The sequence below is a fragment of the Myotis daubentonii genome, chromosome 4 (genome assembly GCF_963259705.1).
Source record: "Myotis daubentonii chromosome 4, mMyoDau2.1, whole genome shotgun sequence".
Taxonomy (NCBI): Eukaryota; Metazoa; Chordata; class Mammalia; order Chiroptera; family Vespertilionidae; genus Myotis; species Myotis daubentonii.
This window is the reverse complement of record NC_081843.1, coordinates 70,436,463-70,455,592: the sequence shown is the minus strand read 5'-3', so window position 1 is coordinate 70,455,592 and position 19,130 is coordinate 70,436,463. Positions and strand designations below refer to the sequence as shown.

General features: G+C 37.4%; 1 protein-coding gene across 2 annotated transcripts in view; it reads right to left on the bottom strand.

Annotated features, from left to right (window-relative positions):
• EDIL3 (EGF like repeats and discoidin domains 3) overlaps nt 1–19,130 on the bottom strand; it is a 395,460-nt gene that overhangs the window by 13,813 nt on the left and 362,517 nt on the right. For both annotated transcript variants that reach the window (XM_059694158.1, XM_059694159.1), the window contains one exon: nt 10,829–10,984. In XM_059694158.1, the coding sequence (XP_059550141.1) occupies nt 10,829–10,984 (156 nt within the window). The remainder of the gene's footprint in view (nt 1–10,828; nt 10,985–19,130) is intronic.

The window sequence follows — 19,130 nt, the reverse complement described above, 5'->3', positions numbered from 1 at the left end:
AAGTATCTTTTAGTGTTTTTTAGATTTAAACTAAAGGAAAGTAGAAAAGACTGGAATATTAATTCATTTAGAAAGTGGTAAAGACTTTTAATTGCTCAATATACTGCAGCTGATGGTGTGATGGTGGATAGTAAAAATGGCATGTGCACCATGTAGAATTAGTGTTCTTGAAAGGTTCTTTTTACCTTCAAAAGAATATTATATTAAAAAGTCAAAATATTAGTTGCTTGGAATTTTATTTAGAAATGAATTGGATTCATTTTTTTCCCTGTATTCTAGCCAATGGTCAATGCATAGTTTCAACCACCAAAATAATGACATGGATTCTGTCTTACTCAGACTGATTGAGTACTTGATTTCATGGCATGACAGATAACTACTAGATTCCCATTAAATAGGACATTCCCATTTTTCTAACAAAAATATTAACAATTTTTCTTAGATAAGTTCCTTATTGGGTTCATTAGGGCCATTTAGTAAATGATAAAATACTTGAATTTTAAATCATTTATTAAAGTTTTATTTTCTTGACCATTCCAAGTCTATCAACAATCAATATATATATTTTTTATGTGTTAACAGTTTGGTCATTGCATAGTGTCCTACTTGTTCTAACACTTGATGGGTCCCTCATAGTAGTAGTACAAGGATGACCTAAATAAGATAATAAGTAATTATTTTCTACTGAGGAATATTGTACTAGAGGCCCAGTGCACGAAATTCTTGCACGGGGGGGAGGCCCTCAGTCTGGCCTGCACCCTCTCGCAATCTGGGACCGCTGGCTCCTAACCACTTGCCTGCCTGCCTGATCACCTTTAACCACTCTGCCTGCTGGACTGATGTTCCTAACTGCTACCCTGCAGGCCTGATCACCCCTAACTTCCCTCCCCTGCCGGCCTGATAGCCCCTAACCGCCTCTGCCTTGGCCCCTGCCACCATGGCTTTGTCTGGAAGGACGTCCAGAAGATGTCTGGCCTAATTAGCATATTACCCTTTTATTAGTATAGATGATTGTGTCTAATAATATGTAAATCAATCATATATGTGAGATATTCAGAATTTTCAGTGCAGATATTTTTATTAATTTCTAATGAGTGATGGCTGATTAGGAAAACAAAAATAAGAAAATTTTAAGGCTTCCAGCATTTAAGCATTGGGAAACAAGGCCCCAAAGCATCTATACTAATAAAAGTGTAATATGCTAATTAAACTGGGTTAATCGGACATCTTCCTGACATCTGACTTCCTTTCAGACAGTTAGGGGGTGACCAGGCCAGGAGGGAGGCAGTTAGGGGGCAGCCAGGCTGGCAGGGGGGCAGTTAGGGGGTGACCAGGCCAGCAGGGGACCAGTTAGGGGGCAATTAGGCTGGCAAGCAGGGGCAGTTAGGGGTGATCAGGCAGGCAGGTAGAGTGGTTAGGGGCGATCAGGCAGGCAGGCAAGCAGTTAGGAGCCAGTGGTCCAGGACTGTGAGAGGGATGTCCGACTGCCCGTTTAGGCCCCATCCCACAGGGCAGCTGGACATCCCCTGAGGGGTCCCGGATTGGAGATGATGCAGGCCAGGCCGAGGGACTCCCTCCCCCTATTCATGAATTTTATGCACCAGGCCTCTAGTATAATAATAAAAATGTTATTTTTTATTTATAAACATTTTACTTTAATAACACTATTATATACACATTTCTTGTGTTTTTCACACGTCTTTTTTTCATTCATGCAGAACATCTGTTAACTTAAAAAAACTACATGTTTTCACATTTTAGGTAGTTTATCATATTTTTTGAAAATAAAGGTGTTCTGGGTTTTTAGGACATAAAATAACACAAAGAAGAAACACATATTCATTACTCATTGTATTTCCTACATTGTTTTCCTCTTTCTCCATAAACTTATTGAGAATGATGTTTCATAGCATCTGTGCTGGGATGTTATCTGTCACTAAATATGAGTCATAAGAGCAATCAACCCCCAAATTATTGAGTTTTATGGATTTTGTGCTTGATATTTACTTGTGTTTTTTTTTTTCTACTACCTGATGGTGTGTCCTTAAACAAGCACTTTAATTTTGTTTTAAATAAAGAAGATTAAAAGAATACAAATACCACCTAAGAAATGTAAAGGCTTCCCTAGCCAAAATTAACCATATATTTCACATTGCTAATCTTTAATATTATAGACTATAAAATAACAAACAAAAAATCTTCTTTGCAACTTTAAATCAATCCTTGAAGAAAGACAACTAGTTTTCTATTGTCTCCAAATAAAACAAGCGACTTCTTAAAATTAATGAGCTCCTTAACATACAATGGCCTCTGATTGTTCCTATAGCTAGTCTGTCACTTTAGGTTACCTTTTATTTCTACCATGTAGCTAGTTACTTGGTTCTTGAATTGTAATTATTTAAGTTACTAACCCTCTCTAACCCATAAACACACTTCCTATTCCTCTCTTCCTCTCCTGCTCCTAAATCCTTCTTTATGCGAGGTTCAGGAACAGACATCTTTAGGTAGGCAGGACACCTGTATTCATGTAAACATGAAAATGGAAAGACAGTCCTGTCTATTTGCCTCTGAAGGTGCACCCAGTTTTTTGCCTTGTTTCTGACCCCAAGCCCCCACTTGACAACTGATTCTGAGAAGAGTCTCCATCATGTTGTTCTCTGTGCACCTTCACAACTGTCACTCTGGTCACTGGTGACAATAGGCTACTTTGCAAATTTAAATTTGTTCAATGTGCTTATCCTTCCCCAATCCAGCAGGCAGATCTAGAACTGCAAACAACTTTCACTTTGCTATATCAATTCTATACTGGAATATTTCATGAGATTGTGGCCTTCTTGCTCAGAGACCTTGGCAAAATTTACAGAGATCCCATTCTATTTTTGGCAAGAGCATGAATTACAAATGCTAAATGAGGACTTATAGGACTTCCTTGAGTTTTGTAATTGGTATACTATATATATATATATATTATGAAAATAACTGAACCTCTTTATTTACATTGTTTCAATAAATATTTTGTCTCTGCATCAGTTAGCAGACCTCCATTCAGTCTTAAAGAACACCATTTTTTAAATCTTTAATTCTATGTAGTTTTTATAGCACTAAAAGTGGAATCGTGACATTAACTATTATTATCTCTCTCTCTCTACTCCTGAGCAGATTTACAGTTGTGAGTATATGAAAAACAGAGTTTATTCTTATGTTATTATTTATTAGTTATTGTATTATTTTCCCTACAAGCAATTATAAACCTACTTTTGCCCCACCCTACAATTCAAAATTAAAAAGGGTGAGCTCATCATTAAACTTTACACTATGTCAAAATAGCAACCTTCTCAAGTAATATCTGGAGTTTGAAAATTCCACCACATTTATGTAACTATAGGCAATTTTGCATTCTTCACACCAGCCATATCTTAGTCGGGTCCCATAATATTGAATTACAACAAGGAAAAAAAGCAGATAAAATTCTAAATAACCATGATACCAGATGGTGGTTATTTAAATAAGACTGTCCTTATTTTTAGAAAACAAACTATATCCTCATCTTTTTAACTTAGTTCTAATTAATTCACTCACCAAAAACCTCAGTAAGCACTCTCCTGTGGCTACATATAAATCTCCATCATGTAAGGGCACAGCTCACTTGCTATTTTTGAAGTTGAGTGTTTTGTGTAGTCCAGTAGTTATTGAAAATTGCTTTCAGAAAAGCAGCTACTTTCCCCCCTCCCTGCCTTATGTAAAGCAGTAACAGAGCTCTGAGTGCGTGAAACTCATGATCTCCATGCGAGACGGAGAGAATCTCTCTTTGCTCCTGCTGCTCAAAAGCTGGGGGCTGCTCCACCTTGCAAGGCCAATTCACCCCTTTCCTTTTCCTCCTGCTGGCATCCTCCTCGGTGGTTGCCATGGGAGATTCCATCTGTTTCCCTCCAAAGGGTTTCTTCAGGTTTTAAATTTCTGAGTCAGGTCAAACTTCAAAAGAAGAGCATGGCTATTGACTACTGGACCCATGTCTCCTTCAGTCTGCCTCACTGATGAGCTGGACTTTCCAGGTTTTAAATATTCAAATTTAATTTCAGCTAATGGAGGGTGCCAGCTTCAGCAGAAAGGAAGGATGCCTTGTAGTTACTCTCAAATTTGAATATATCCTCCAATACACATTATGGAAGCTTTATTAATGAGAACTGTGACTTGCTGCTTGTTTTTCACATTAATGTTGAGAAAACAAAGGAAGTCTCCAAGGACCAGGAAATCTATTTTCCCATTGGAGAATCATGGACTTTTATGAAATGGACATAACCTATGCTCTACTTCTTTCCTAGAGCTGTCTTATCAGATAGTATACTGGGTAGGTTATGTATTGATTCTTCAAAATAAGCTGACTTGAAAACAAAGTTCTTCCACCTGTCTTGAGCTCCTCATTAGATTGGGAGTTCTTAGAGCCACTGTGTCATGCTGAGATTCTTTTCCCCAGGCATCTGCATAGAGTAGACAATAAATGCCTACTGGACACATGAGTGAATGGATAATCTGTGTTCCTAACTAGTTAAATCTATTATTAAAATTTAAAATTTGTTGAAAACTAATACGTGTTTACCTTCTAGTGTTCATAAGATAATTGACAAGCTTATTAAAATCTAAACTTTGGAGACATTGATTCATACTGACTTCTATTGGCAAATTAGAAGTCAACCAAAGTTCTAACAAATTAGAATATATTCCATTTTGACTTGTAAAAATTCAAAATTAACACTTAGTTTCAAAAACTTACTTTTGACTTGGGAGACAATTAGAGTAATCTTTCTCACTTGCTTATTATTCACATTAGCTGGGGCCTCATTTAGATTCCTAGCTCATCCCCAGAGCAGAGGCAGGGCCCAGAAATCTTTATTTCTTCACAAGCTCTCACATGAGTGTTGTGATCAGATACTTTTGGTAACAACTGAATTAGAGAGTTCACTAAAGTATTGTAGACTGTACTTGATAAATATGTGTCATTAAACTTTAAGGTCAAACAAAATCTTATTGGAAATGGGGTTCTGGATTTTCTCTTATAGAGAATTCAGAGTAAAGCTGCAATGTTTTTGACTTATGCTTTTAAAAATCCTGGATGATTTTTCAGGGAGTGAGACAAAATAGGATATTAGAAGCTTCATTTTCCTCCCAAAGATGGAAGCTCCCAAAGTGTGAATTCAGGTTTATTTAAACACTATGATATTATCACTAATATACTGGATGAAAAAATCCATCTTAATTTGTAATGTTTCCATATAAGTACTCTTCCTGAAATTTATTATTGTTTTTACTTTGGCTTATAACCTTAAAAATTAAATACTGAAAGTGTCTGTGAAATTTTGCAATTTTCCTGCTAACTGCAGTAAAAAAACAGCTCCAAAAGTATAAAACAAATGTCACTTTCATGAGAGCAAAGGAACATTTGACTTTCAAATAAAAAAATGTATCTGAATCCATGTTGTAGAGAAATATAAATGTTGGTTAAATGTTAGAAAATACATCTTGTAAACTAGAAAATGTAAGAATGAAGGGACTGTGATGAGACTGTTATCACATGCTCAATTATAAAAGGTTTAATGTGAAATTTTGTAAAAATATAGACTACTGAAGTTAACTATAATTTTTATAAGTGCTCTGAGAGGGTATTGAAAAGCTGACATCTAAATGAAAAGAACAAAGCATCTATTTTTTTTCCAATTGACTTTTGGTGTGCAAATACACACACACACACACACACATACATATGTATTCCTACATATATTTAGACACTCCTATGCACATATGTAATTTTCCTCAGCATTGCTTTCCTGAGGCTTGGTAGTCAGCTATGACTAATGAAAAACAGAAAAGGCATTCATGCATACATTATAAAAAGTTAATTTATGTCACTTACAGTAAATCTAAAATATTACTATTATGTTAATATTGTTTTGCTGAAATAATAAATCTTATTTCTGGATCTACATTAGATTCCATACACAAACTCCAAAAATATATTAGAGCCAGAAGTCTAAAACAGAAAGGCACAAATAAAGGAATTAGAAAACTCTGTAAATATTTCCTTTTGAAATGTGCATCAATAAAACATTTCACAGGCACGTATTTTTCCCTGAAACATTCAGTTCACTTTTTATATTTATTAGGACAAAAGCTTGTAGTTAAATTTGCACTTGTAAAGAATAAGGACATTTTTCCCTTATGGAAAGTAACCATGGAAAACAAGACATAAATAATACGAAGAGTCAACAGAAGTTGGCTTGTTGAAGTTTAGAAAAATTAATTGCTAAGTTGTGTAGGGCCTCTCTAAAGAAGATGAGCACATCTATAAAGGATATATGAAATTATAAGTAAACTAGAGGCCCGGTGCACAAAAATTCATGCACTGGAGGGGTCCCTCAGCTCGGCCTGCCCCCTCTCATAGTCTGAGAGCCCTCAGGGGATGTCCTACTGATGGCTTAGGCCCGCTCCCCATAGGCCAAAGCTGAAGTCTGGCCTCCCTCAGGCAGGAGGCGACAGAGCCAATCAGGGGAAGTCGTCACCCCCATCACCCCACTGCTGTTGCCACTGCTGGCTGCCACAGCTGCTGGCCCTTGGACCTCCCGGCCCTCAGTCCTGGCTTCTTAGCACTGGCCCAACCCCCTGACCACTGGTGGGTGGGGGCGATCTGGGGCCAGGCCAGCTGTGGGAGGGACTGTGGGAGGTTGAGGCACAGCAGGTCGCATCCCGTCCAGCCTCTGCAGAAGCGTGACACTGGGACCGGGCCCGTGCCGCTGCCTCTGTGGAAGAGGCAGCACGGGGACTGGGACTGCTCAGCCCCCACTCCCGCGTTGCCTCTGCAGAAGGGGCCGTGGCGCTGGACCAACCCATGCCAAGGCCTCTCCTGCACCACCTCTGCGAAAGGGGCCATGGTGCTGGACCAGCCCATGCCGCTGCCTCTCCTGCACTGCCACCTTTCCTGTGCCACCAGCCCTCTGCCCTCGCAGCCACTGAGGCTTTTTGTCCAGAAGGACATCTAGAAGGACGTCTGGAAGATGTCCAGTCTATCCAGTCTTATTAGCATATTACCCTTTTATTAGTACAGATACCTAGTAATAATTGTAATGAAAATAAGAAAGCAAAATAGTAATTTTGATATATAAAAGATAAATACATATATTCACAAATGTTCAAAAAACTTATGCAATACATTTTCTCATTTATTTTATAAAATTCCCTTATCTGTGGGAATGGAGCTGTTTATTTCCTGAAGTTTTTTCTTATACATAATGTATTTCTTTATTATAATAGTAAGTGCTGCATTCTTTTTTATAGTTTAGTAGAGGCCTGGTGTACAAAATTCATGCACTGGGGGGGGGGGAAGGGAGGGTGTCCCTCAGCCCAGCCTGCACCCTCTCCAATCTGGGACCCCTTGGGGGGTGTCTGACAGCCAATTTAGGCCCCATCCCATAGGGATGGGGCCTAAACTGGCAGTTGGATATCCCTCTCATAATCCAGGACTGCTGGCTCCTAACCACTCACCTTCCTGGCTGCCTGACTGCCCTTAACCACTCTGCCTGCCAGCCTGATAGCCCCCTAACAGCTCCCCTACTGGCCTGATTGACACCTAACCACTCCCCTGCCGGCATAATTGACATCAAACTGCTCTCCTGCTGGCCCGATTTCCCCTAACTGCCCTTCCCCTGCCAGCCCAATCACCCCCAACTGCCCTACCCTGCAGACCTGCTCCCCCTTAACTGCCCTCCCCTGCAGGCCATCTTGTGACATGAGGTTGTGAGGGTCAATTTGCATATTACCTCTTTATTATATAGGATTGGTGTTAGTTTTCTCAGTAATACATAGTAAACTTATCTAAGTCTTTTCTTCATTATATTGAATTATAATATTATAAACAAATTGGCTAAATTTGATTTCAAAACTACAAGTTACATTACTGAGTTTAGCTAATTGTCCTGTTTATAATATTGAAGTGGCTTAATTTTTCAGGAATTTTGACATTGGATAGATGACACTGTAACATTGTCTCATATGAGAATTCTGTCTTACACCTTTTCCACTGACTGTGTCAATATGCACTCATAATTTTCTAACTTGCCTAATGGGAGCCTAATTATTTTTTAAAATAAGACTTATTTTGGAAATGTCAAAATCAAAATCATGTCTTATAATAAATGCAGCTCCTAAGTACATGAATTTAAAGTTATAATCTATTTTACTTATGCTTATGGAGGTAAGTTTCTGAGGCTTTATATTAATTTGAAGGTAGGATTGATAAGTTTAAAATGGATACTATCACTAAAACAAAAAAAAGTTATAGAAAATAAGTCGACAAAGAAAACATTAAACATTCGATTAATCCAAAGAAGGTAGGAAAAAAGAATGAAATGAAGAAAACATGTGATAAGTAGAAAATAAATAGTAAGATGATGGATGTGAACCCAATTACATCAATACTCATTTCAAATATAAATACCCCAGTAAAAAGCAGAGATAGTTGGATTTAAAAAAGGAGGCCCAGGTATATGCTGCACAGTAGAAATGCATTTCCAATACAATGTACAATTAGGCTGAAAGTAAAGGATGGGAAAAACATATATCAACATATTACTAATCAAAAGAAAGCTGAAGTACCTCTATCAATACCCATAAAGTAGATTTCAGAGTAAAACATATTATCCAGATAAAGAAGGTCATTTTCTAATGATAAAGGAGTTATTTGATCAAGAGAACATTACAATTCTAACTACTCATGCATCTTTTAACAGAGCTTCAAAATACATCAAGCAAACACTGATATAACTGCAAGGAGACATTCTCAATTATAGTTGGAGATTTTCACATTGTTCTCTCCGTAATTGAGAGTATAAGTAGATAAAAAATCAGTAAAGATCTGGAACACCTGAACAACACTATCAAGTAACTTGGCCAACATAGCACAAAAGTTTTACATATATTTCAGACTAAGATAATGAAGTAAAATGTGTTAATATGAAATTTTCTAGTCTACTAAAGAAAAAATTTAAAAGTATTCACATATAATCATTAAATCACATGCTTAATGTAAATGCAAACAAGGAAGTATTTCACACCACAGTGGTTTCACCATATTTTTCTTTATACCTCTTCCCAAATTATCCTATATAATGATTTCACTATTATAAATGTGCTTTCTACTTATTATAAATGTACTTTTTAGACATGGGTTATGGATGAAAATACTTATCTACTTTAAAATTAATTTCAAGAGTTGTATAATTTATGAAGTTTATAAATCTTCACCTTATGGAACATAAATATTTTCTATGCATCAGACTGCCTTCTGTAAAATGTGAAAGACAGGAAATGAAATCATTACTTGCAATAAATGGTGGCAGATATTTGTCTACAGTTCAAAAATAAATTTGAACAGAGTTTTACAAAATACCCAATATTAATTCAATCTAAGATACCACTAATTATAAAACATGGCATTATTTTATATTCTAGAAAATAATAAGTGCTGCCAATTAAATTGTGACATTGCAAGGTACAACAGTTTCTTAGGTGGAAAAATGTGTGTGATCTGAGATATTCAATGAATGTATCAAGAAGATAAGTGAGTTTGCTCTAAGATGTTAAAAGATAAATAGATGTGGCTTTCCTACCTAAACTAAAACATGGTCCTCTAAAACAGAGTTTGTGTGAACTGAATTCAGACTCTGTTGACTCGCTTAAATAGCCATTGCAGGATTAGAATTTCTAGAAAAATTTATAAATGTTCTGCCAGAATACCTGAAGAAAAAAGATATTCTCAACTCTCTATTGGTTAATAACACAGTAGCAGGAAGAGCTATTATATAAAATGAAAAAAAAATCATTATTAACTCAGAAATACTTAATGTGTATAAAATTGTTTTATATGTTCACCCAGATCCTTAAACAAAGATATTTTGTTTCTGTTGATGTTCTCAGAAAGCTAGAGTTATTTGCAAAAAGACTCCAAACAATGAATTAATTTCAATTTCATTAGTCCAGCTGAGGCCATATTTTAATATTTGACTCAACTAATTATTCTTACCCCAGAGCATGTCCATTCTCCAGGGTCCATAAAAATCCAGACCAGTAGTTACCAGAAAAAGTTGTTCAAAATGGTAACAACTTTTAGAAAAACAATTAGATATTATATGGGATAGAATTGTATGGTGCATTAATATGTATCTGTTATTATAATATTAAAATAAATTATACAGGTCAAAAATTAAACAAATATATGAATCAAAACTCAATTTAGGAAGTTGAGCAGAGGAATGTCCTATATTTTAATTTTGATGAACTAGTACAAGAGTTGAAATTTGTATATTTCTAAAATTCCTAATTGTCAACATAATTAATAAAACACATTTAAAAATATTTTAGTTAATGTTTGAAATATTTTTCTTCAAAGAACATTTTTCTAATACCAGTAATGTAGTTTAATAATGAAAATAATAGCATCATGTGTTGGAACAATATTTACATGTGCTTTACGATAAATTAGTTAAGTTTCTATTATGTTTATAAAATATAAGCTGAATCTTACTTAGTTGGATATTAGGTAATTGATAATATAGAAATTGTTATTAGTAAAGTAATTTGTTTTCCTACAGGTTACACCATTACCATATTTGACTATAAACTCCTTTACAGTGCTATTCTTTAAAGCTTTTTATCTAACATACATTTTTCAATGCATGTGGCCATTATTTTCATTACATATATATAAGCAGTTCATTCAATCAAACTTGGATACAATTTGATCCTCCACCTCAGCATATTATAAACCACATGGATGACTTACCTTATCTTTTCTTTGTTTTTCATCCTGGTATACAGTCCAGTGCTCTCCATCATTGCTGTAAGCTAGTTTGTAGGAGCCTACGAACTGTACATGACCAAAATCTTTAGCTCCTTGTGTAATGATGCCAGTCACTTTGGTAGGGACAAGAAGATCTACCTAAAAAAAGGAAAAGACATAATTTAAATGCCACAATAGAGTCCATTTTACATTTGCAAGTCTCTTGAACTCAGGAGATTAAGAAACATATATGCTAAAGGCAAAATTCCATTGATTATATGTAATTTGAAACTAATGACTACGTTTATTAATGGTTTATAATTTGGATTTTGCCACTGGGGTAAACAATTTAAAACTTGAACAACCACTTTGACCATTTTAAAATAAAAAGATGGTCATTTCAGTATAACAATCAATTTTATATTAAACTGATTCATCCAGCTGTGCAGTTTTGTGTAACTCAGACAGTTCTGAACTGGCAAGCTTGACCTTCTTGAGGCTGGTCATTATCCCCCAGAAATTGTATTATAATTCAATTTCCTGACTTTACTGGTAAATTCATAATAATAAAGTTGCTATGTACACATCAGAAACAAAAATTGTCTTAGATGTTTCAAAATTAAACATTAAATAAAATGTCAATCCTGTTTCCATGAATTTTAATCAGTTCATCAGTTCATTAATATATAACAAATTAATATATAACAAATTAATAGTAATCATTGTCTAATGAAAATCCTCTTTCAGAAAACTACAATCCTGAAAATATTGAGGAGAAAGTCAAGTATTGTTCAAAGATGAAAGATGATTAAAATATACATCCATGACTTTTGGAATCTGTGTTTATGATGTGTTTGTTCCTGTAAAATATATACTTAAAGGACAAATATATATAATTAAATACCTATTTAGTAAGCATTAAATTCAGTAAGCATTAAATTCATCAAACTGAAATACAAAAGATAGGGATGATTTTTATCAAAGGATATATAACATTGAATAATTTAGCATTCTCCCTCTTCATTTCCTAATTCATGCATCTTTTCTTACATCATGTGATGCTCATTAAATAAAAAAGGAACAATTTGTTTCCATGTGGACAATTCTTATAAGACCTTTACTTTTTGTTCCTTAATATTTCTTGATCTATGACTTCCTTTCTCCTCTTACAATAGCCACCTACTTCCTCCTACATCCTATGACTAAGTGCCCTGTTACATCCTTGATCTTATCATCTTTAACTGTCATGATCCCATGTGTGACCTTGGTTGCTTTCAACCACTATGTTCTTTTGTTTCTATTTCAGATTCTCCATCCTGAGATGTTCATAGCCACAAATAGACAGTCATGGGTCAGATACAGGTCATGAATGAGAAGAGAGGGCTAGGAGAATGTATTGAATAGAGCATATTTAATGACATAGATGCTCATCAAATAAAAATATGAACAAAGTTCCCAATGTTTCACAGCCTAGAAACATTTTCCTAAAAATTCATATAAACTTTTATTTGCTTTTTAAAACATTCTTTAATTAAAAACACAAGGCTCACATTGAGCTTTAATGATTTATTAAAATACGTTGGAAAGTTTAACAAAAACTACAAAATACTGTGCTTCTGTTTTGCTATTTTCCAAGCATGTATTAAAAACCTTGTGCATCCAATAGCAATGCAAGGTGGCAAAACTGTGGTAAATTGGGAAGGAAACTGCTTTGCCTCACACTATACTAAGTGCTTTCCGGTATGTGTTTATTGAGCCCCCTCAGCAACCCTGTACGATGGGTTATTCTCTTCACTTTAGGGATGAGGGAATAGATGTCTAACGTAACTTGAGTCAAAGATAAACAGTGAGTAAATGAAGGATCCCAGAGTCAAATCCATGTCTTTCTCATTCAAAGTTCTGCCATGCATAGAGATCCTCAGTCCATGATCTTTTCCCATTCTCTGTGACTATTTCAGGAATTTCTGAGGCATCTCAAAGCTTTCTCATCACACTCATCAAATTTACAGCAACTCTAAGCCCTAGACAAAAACAATCCTGGCTTTACAATACTGGGATAGCAGCCCTGTTTTCTAACACGAATTTCCACTCTGTTCTTCAGCTGTTGGAGCTTAAAAATATGGATTGCTTTTGTTGTCCTAATTCCAAATCTAATTGTGCTGAGACATGTAGACATAGCTGCTGGTCTTCAAAGTGTACTTGATGCTGCTAACACTCAATAAATGGAAACAAACACGCTCACACACAGTCTCTCTGTCTCTCTTACAGTGCTCTGAGTCAATGTTTGCCGTCAAGGCTATACACACACAGGAACTCAAACTGCCTCCAAGAATATGAACACCTCCAGGGTGAGATTCCTCACTCCCTAAACTTCCTATATAGTCGTTAGCTGACATGACGCAATGAGGAGACTTATAGCATCTCTTTTTCTGTAGCGTTTCTTAGAGTCAGCGGGGCTTCCTGCCGGGAGGAGATGTTTTCTCTTTCAGTTGTATGTCTTGGCTCTTTCTAACAGACAGGGTTTTCTCCTGCTGTAACTGCTCCCCTTCTCCAGTTTTTTTTTTTTTTAAATTTAGAAATGTTTTTCTTTTTTTTTTTCTTTTGCAGTTAAGTCAACTTCTTGACTTAAATAGTCACCAATCTGTTTCAAGCTGGATCTTGTCCTAAAATTTGTTACATTTAACTTAGATTATCAGGCTTAAGCAAACCCCTTTTCACTATAAAAATAATCAGCACCCCACACATGTCATGAGGTTGCTGCAACAGGGCATATTCAGATCTCACTCTGAGACAGGCTCATGCACATATCACCCTCATGCTCAGCATGCAGGAGGATCCCAGAAAAGCCCGTTCCTCTGGACCGATGCTTACCCCGAGCCCAGGACCACTCTGTGCTCTTGCAGATCCTCTGAGTTAAAGTTGTACTGCAAACATGTTGGACAAAGTGCCTTCTGCTGTTTCAAACCCTCACCTCTCAAGGTTTGGCTCAAGTAGAGCAGGTTATTTAGGGCTCTGAGCTGGCACATGGGTAGACTTGTGGCTTTGGTGCACTGCACTTCCTATACGGATCTGTATTAAATATGCCTTGTAAGTAATGGTTCCTCAGTAAAGGTTTTGCTGGATTGAGAGAGAACTACTTCCTAAGCATGTTCCATGGACAAGAATCAACCTATGGCTAACGGTGCCACAATGTCACATAGCAGACAATACTAATGGCCTTTCTCTCCTTTCTCCACCCAGGATTATATTAATGGTCAAGGAAACACAATGTCATGGTGGTAACAACCAATTTTTAGTGGGAAGGCAACTGGTTAAAACCATCTCTGATCTTCAGGAATGTGATTGTGAGAGGCAGCACATAATAGTGGCGCGGTGGTCTGCTTCCCAATCTGCTCTGCCCTTACTAGCTATCTGCCCCTGGGCAGGTTACCGTACCTCTCTGCACCTCAATTTCTTCATCTGAAAAATGAAGATAATAGTCCACAGGATTTATGTGGATTTGATGAGTTAATATGTATTAAGTGTGTAAAATAATATATAGAATATAGTCAGAGCAATATAAGGCTTTGATAACAAACAGCAAATAAATCTGAGGAAAGAATCTAGTATGAGTTTTTGAACAACTTATTAGAAGCATAAATATAGAAATAGAAAAACTGGTGGCCAGATTGTCCTAAGAGCAACTTCTGGATTGTAGTATGTTTTGGTCACCTTCTCAGGATATATACAAAGACAGTTGTTTTATTTTTACTTAAAGTAGAGAAAATTTGAATCAACTGAAATTCCCATTCATGCATAAAATGCTTAGCTAAACATAATATAATTAATTGTATGGAATGTTGTGCACCCCCACTTGAATATTGATTATATTACAATAGGGAATGGCTCCAAAATAATATTAGAAGAGAAAATTATATTATACATTATAGCGATTTTTTTCTTTTAATTGTAAGTGTGGAAAAATGAGAGAATAGATACATAGAGAAGCTCAGATGATATATGAGTATTGCAAGAGGATTATGTAGGAATATAACTTCTTTTATTGTAAAACGTCCTGTAATTTCCTAGCAAAGCATATTTGTAGAGTCTAACTTAGAAAAACAGTGTAGAATAACTAAGAGCATTTGTTTGAAAAAGGTCAAGATAAGCTACATTTCAAATATCTGCATAACACCCTGACAGATGGCTCCCTGGAAGAAGATAGGGAAGACTAGGAAAGTCATGATTTTCATGGAGCTGTTTCTAAAGGGTGATGAAAATGAAAAGTGCTACAGATCAATAAGTGTGTAGAGAGTGAAGAAAAAGGCCAAAGAGATTTATCACAGAAATATGCCAGCCAATTGCATCTAAAATGCTCTAGTTTTTGCTTTTATGTTGCATCAATTATTTTGGATTATATATTTTATAACTTCATGAAGATTTGCAAAATTAACTCATTAAATAGAAATAACTTCGAATCTAATAGGATAATGTAGTATTTAAAATAGAATTATGGGTAAAATATTTAGGTAGCATTTTGGTTTAAACAAAGAATTTTCACCTCAACATTACATGAAACAATTGTATATAATCCTAGCTATGTTAAGGCACATAATTAATTGTGTTTGGCATTTGAACAATATTGTTAGTTATCAGGGGTTGGTTATACTTTCAGTCCATATTTTCAGGCCTACTAGTTAATGTCATCAATGTATTATGAACTATTTTCCAACCCCTTATCCGATATGCTTTAGTAACTCTAAGGTTATGGGTTCAGAACCTTAATATATTATATGAGGCCTGATAAATCCACTCATTCTAACACTCATCATTTGCATTCCTCCCTTTCTGAAAAAGTTTTAAATTCCAGTAATATTTTAAAACTTTTACTATAGTAATTGCTTTTTCCCTATGGAATTTTAAAACTATGACCACTTTTACAAAAGAAAAAAGATACCATAAAATAACCTTTCAAAGGACAGAGGGAATTTACAGTTTTACTGATGTTTTGCAATGTGGCTTTTACATGTGAAACCATTATAACATGTGTACAGTGTCATAAACAAGCTTTCCAAGCCCAGGTGATCACCCAGGAGTGTGTTTTGTAGGACACCTGGCATATTGTAGACATTCCAAATATCCAGGCATCATCTGCCCTCAATTCAAAATTGAGATTATTCTTTACTTAACAATTACCTGCAATTATAACATGAACAGCGCCATATGTCAGCTGAGCTGCTCCCCATGATTGTTGTCATTTCATAACTATTAACTTTTCCAAAGTTCACTTATACATGTAGTTCAACTGCATATTTTAACTAAGATTGGGAGATAGCATAATAATTATTAATATTTCATACTTTGTAATAATATTTCTCATTATAAAAGTAATACATGATATGAAAAATACTGAGAAATACTAAGAAGAAATATTTTAAAAACCTCTACCTCACTAGCAAATATAATCAATGTTTTTTACTCCCCCATAAACATGGATATTTTTTTTTAGACAAACTTGTTGAACTTGGCATTTGAACAATTTTGGTTACCAGGTGTTGATTGCACCTTTATTCCATATTTGTAGGTTAATTAGTTTATTCTTCTTTTTCACAATATTTCACTGGTAATTCTCTATATAAATAAACTACTTTTAAGATATTTTTGTCCTAACAAGCTGTTTTAAGGATTTACCACAATCATTTATTTACTGTAAAATATTTACTTCTCCCTGTACCCTTAATTTATTTTCTTTTAAAATCAATAGTTTCATGAGTTAATAGTCCTTTCATTTGGTCACCTATCTCACTTACATAGGCTAAATTAATGAAATTAAGATTATTTGGTCAAAGGATATGAAAAATAGATTCATTAAGAAACATAAATGTAATAAACATTCATTGTAGAAATTTCAGGTGATGCAGAGACATAAGAAATCCAGATAAAATAACCTGTACTTCTACTACCCAGGGTCTTATTGACATCTTGATATTCATATTAGACATTTGCTCTTCTCATATGTGTTCATTCAACAAATTCACAATATAAGGTAGTTTTGTAATTTGTGTTTTTTCACTTACTGTATGTTATATCTTATCTAATAATAGACAAACATGGTAATTGACCATACCTTCGCTATGCCTCCCATGGGCTAATCAGCATGATATGCAAATTAACCACCAACAAAGATGGCGGCTAATTCGCATACTACAGGCAGGGCGGGACAGTGCAGCTGCCAGTGAGAGCTGCCATCCTGGGCCGCAGGCCTGCCCCAGAGGCCCCAGAAGCCGGTGATTGGGGAGAGATGGGGGTCCCCTGTCCAGGCCTGACACACTGGCAGAGGCATCAGGCCTGGGCAAGGGACCAATCTGGCGATTGCAGGGTGATGGGGGTTGACGCCTCTGGCTGAGGTGTCAGGCCTGGGCGGGGGGCAGAGCTGGCAATTGAAGGGGTCTGGGGGTCCCGTGCCCAGGCCTGACACCTGGGCCAGAGGCATCAGGCCTGGGTGGGAGGTGGAGCCAGTGATTGCGGAGATATGGGGGTCCCCTGTCCAGGCCTGAAGTTGGGCCAGAGGCTTCAGGCCAGGGCAGGGGCAGAGCTGTAAATCAAAGGGTTCTGGGGGTTCCCTGCCCAGGCCTGTTGCCTCAGTGAGAGGCGTCAAGCCTGCATGGGGGCCATTCTGGCGATCAGAGGGAGATGGGGGTCCCCTGCCCAAGCCTGATGCCTCTGCCTATGCCTTCTCGCAGTCTGGGACACCTCAGGGGATGTCCACCACCTGGCTTAGGCCCAATCCCCGGGGGATCAGGCCTAAGCTGGCAGTCAGACATCCCTCTGGCAGCCCAGGTGCCCTTGGGAGATGTCCACTTGCCAGCGGGGACCAGGCATAAGCTGCAGTCGGACATCCTTAGTGCTGCTGAGGAGGTGGGAGAGGCTCCCACCATCACTGCTGTGCTGACAGCCATCAGCCTGGCTTGTGGCTGAGCAGAGCTCCCCCTGTGGGAGCGCACTGACCACCAGGAGGCAGCTCCTGCATTGAGCATCTGCCCCCTGGTGGTCAGTGTGTGTCATAGTGACCAGTCATTCCCAGTCATTCTGATGTTAGGGTCAATTTTCATATTACCCTTTTATTATATACCTGGTGCATGGGTGGGGGCTGGCTGGTTTGCCCTGAATGGTGTCCCAGGTCAGGGTGGGGGTCCCGCTGGGGTGCCTGGCCAGCCTGGATGAGGGGCTGAGGGCTGTTTTCAGGTTGGCCACACCCCCTTCAGGGTGGGGGTCCCTGCTGGGGTGCCTGGCTAGCCTGGGTGAGGGGCTGAGGGCCGTTTGCAGGCTGGCCAAGCCCCCCAGCAAGGAGCCTCACTCCATGGGGCTGTGGCCATCCTGGATGAGTGGCTGATGGCTGTTTGCAGGCTAGCCAAGCCCCCAGTGGGGACCCTCATCCCTTGAGGGTGTGACCATCTTGGGTGAGGAGGTGATGGCTGTTTGCAGACTGGCCATGGTCCCCAGCCACTCAAGCTCCCAGTGGAGGCTGGCTGGAAGCAGGTATCTGGGATTTATTTATCTTCTATAATTGAAACTTTGTTGCCTTTAGCAGAGGCCACAGCCGGCCAGGGCAGGCGGGAAGCTTGGCTTCCACCATCACCAGGGCAACCAAGTCTCCTGCTTGCTCCAGCTCCATGGCTCCTGGCCACCATCTTGGTTGGGTTAATTTGCATATAGTTGCTCTGATTGGCTGGTGGAAGTGACTTGGGGCATAGCGAAGGTACAGTCAATTTGCATGTTTCTCTTTTATTAGATTAGAAGATAGCTTCCTCATCATCGCAACATTTAGCTCAACTCATAGAGAAACTATCTTTATATACATTAAAGTTATTGTTTCTGTAGACAGTTTTCCATTTTTATATTTTTCTTCATACCTTTAGGATGTCTATTTTTTTGTTATGCTGCATATTTAAATATAAGCCCCACATCATCTTGTTTTCTTTCCCTTAAGTTGAACAGAAAGAGAACAGTCCAGGTGTTTGCCAGCACACTAGTCGTAAGGGTTCCCCTTTGCCTCTTACATGTTTTAGGCAGTTGTGAGAATTTCCTTTCTGACCTTCAGCTATCAACCCTGCCTCCAGCGTTACTAAGAATCAGTAGATATTTAGGCACTACAGCTTAGTTAGTCTGAAGGACAAGCCTCTCCTACTCTTGCTGTTTTTCCTCTTAACATAGGAAGGATAACTTATTTTCTTAATAATAGAGAATCCAAAGTATTCTCTTGTCATGTGCAAAATCATAGAGATAAGCAACTTGGTTTTCATTGTTCACCATGCACCTGGCATAC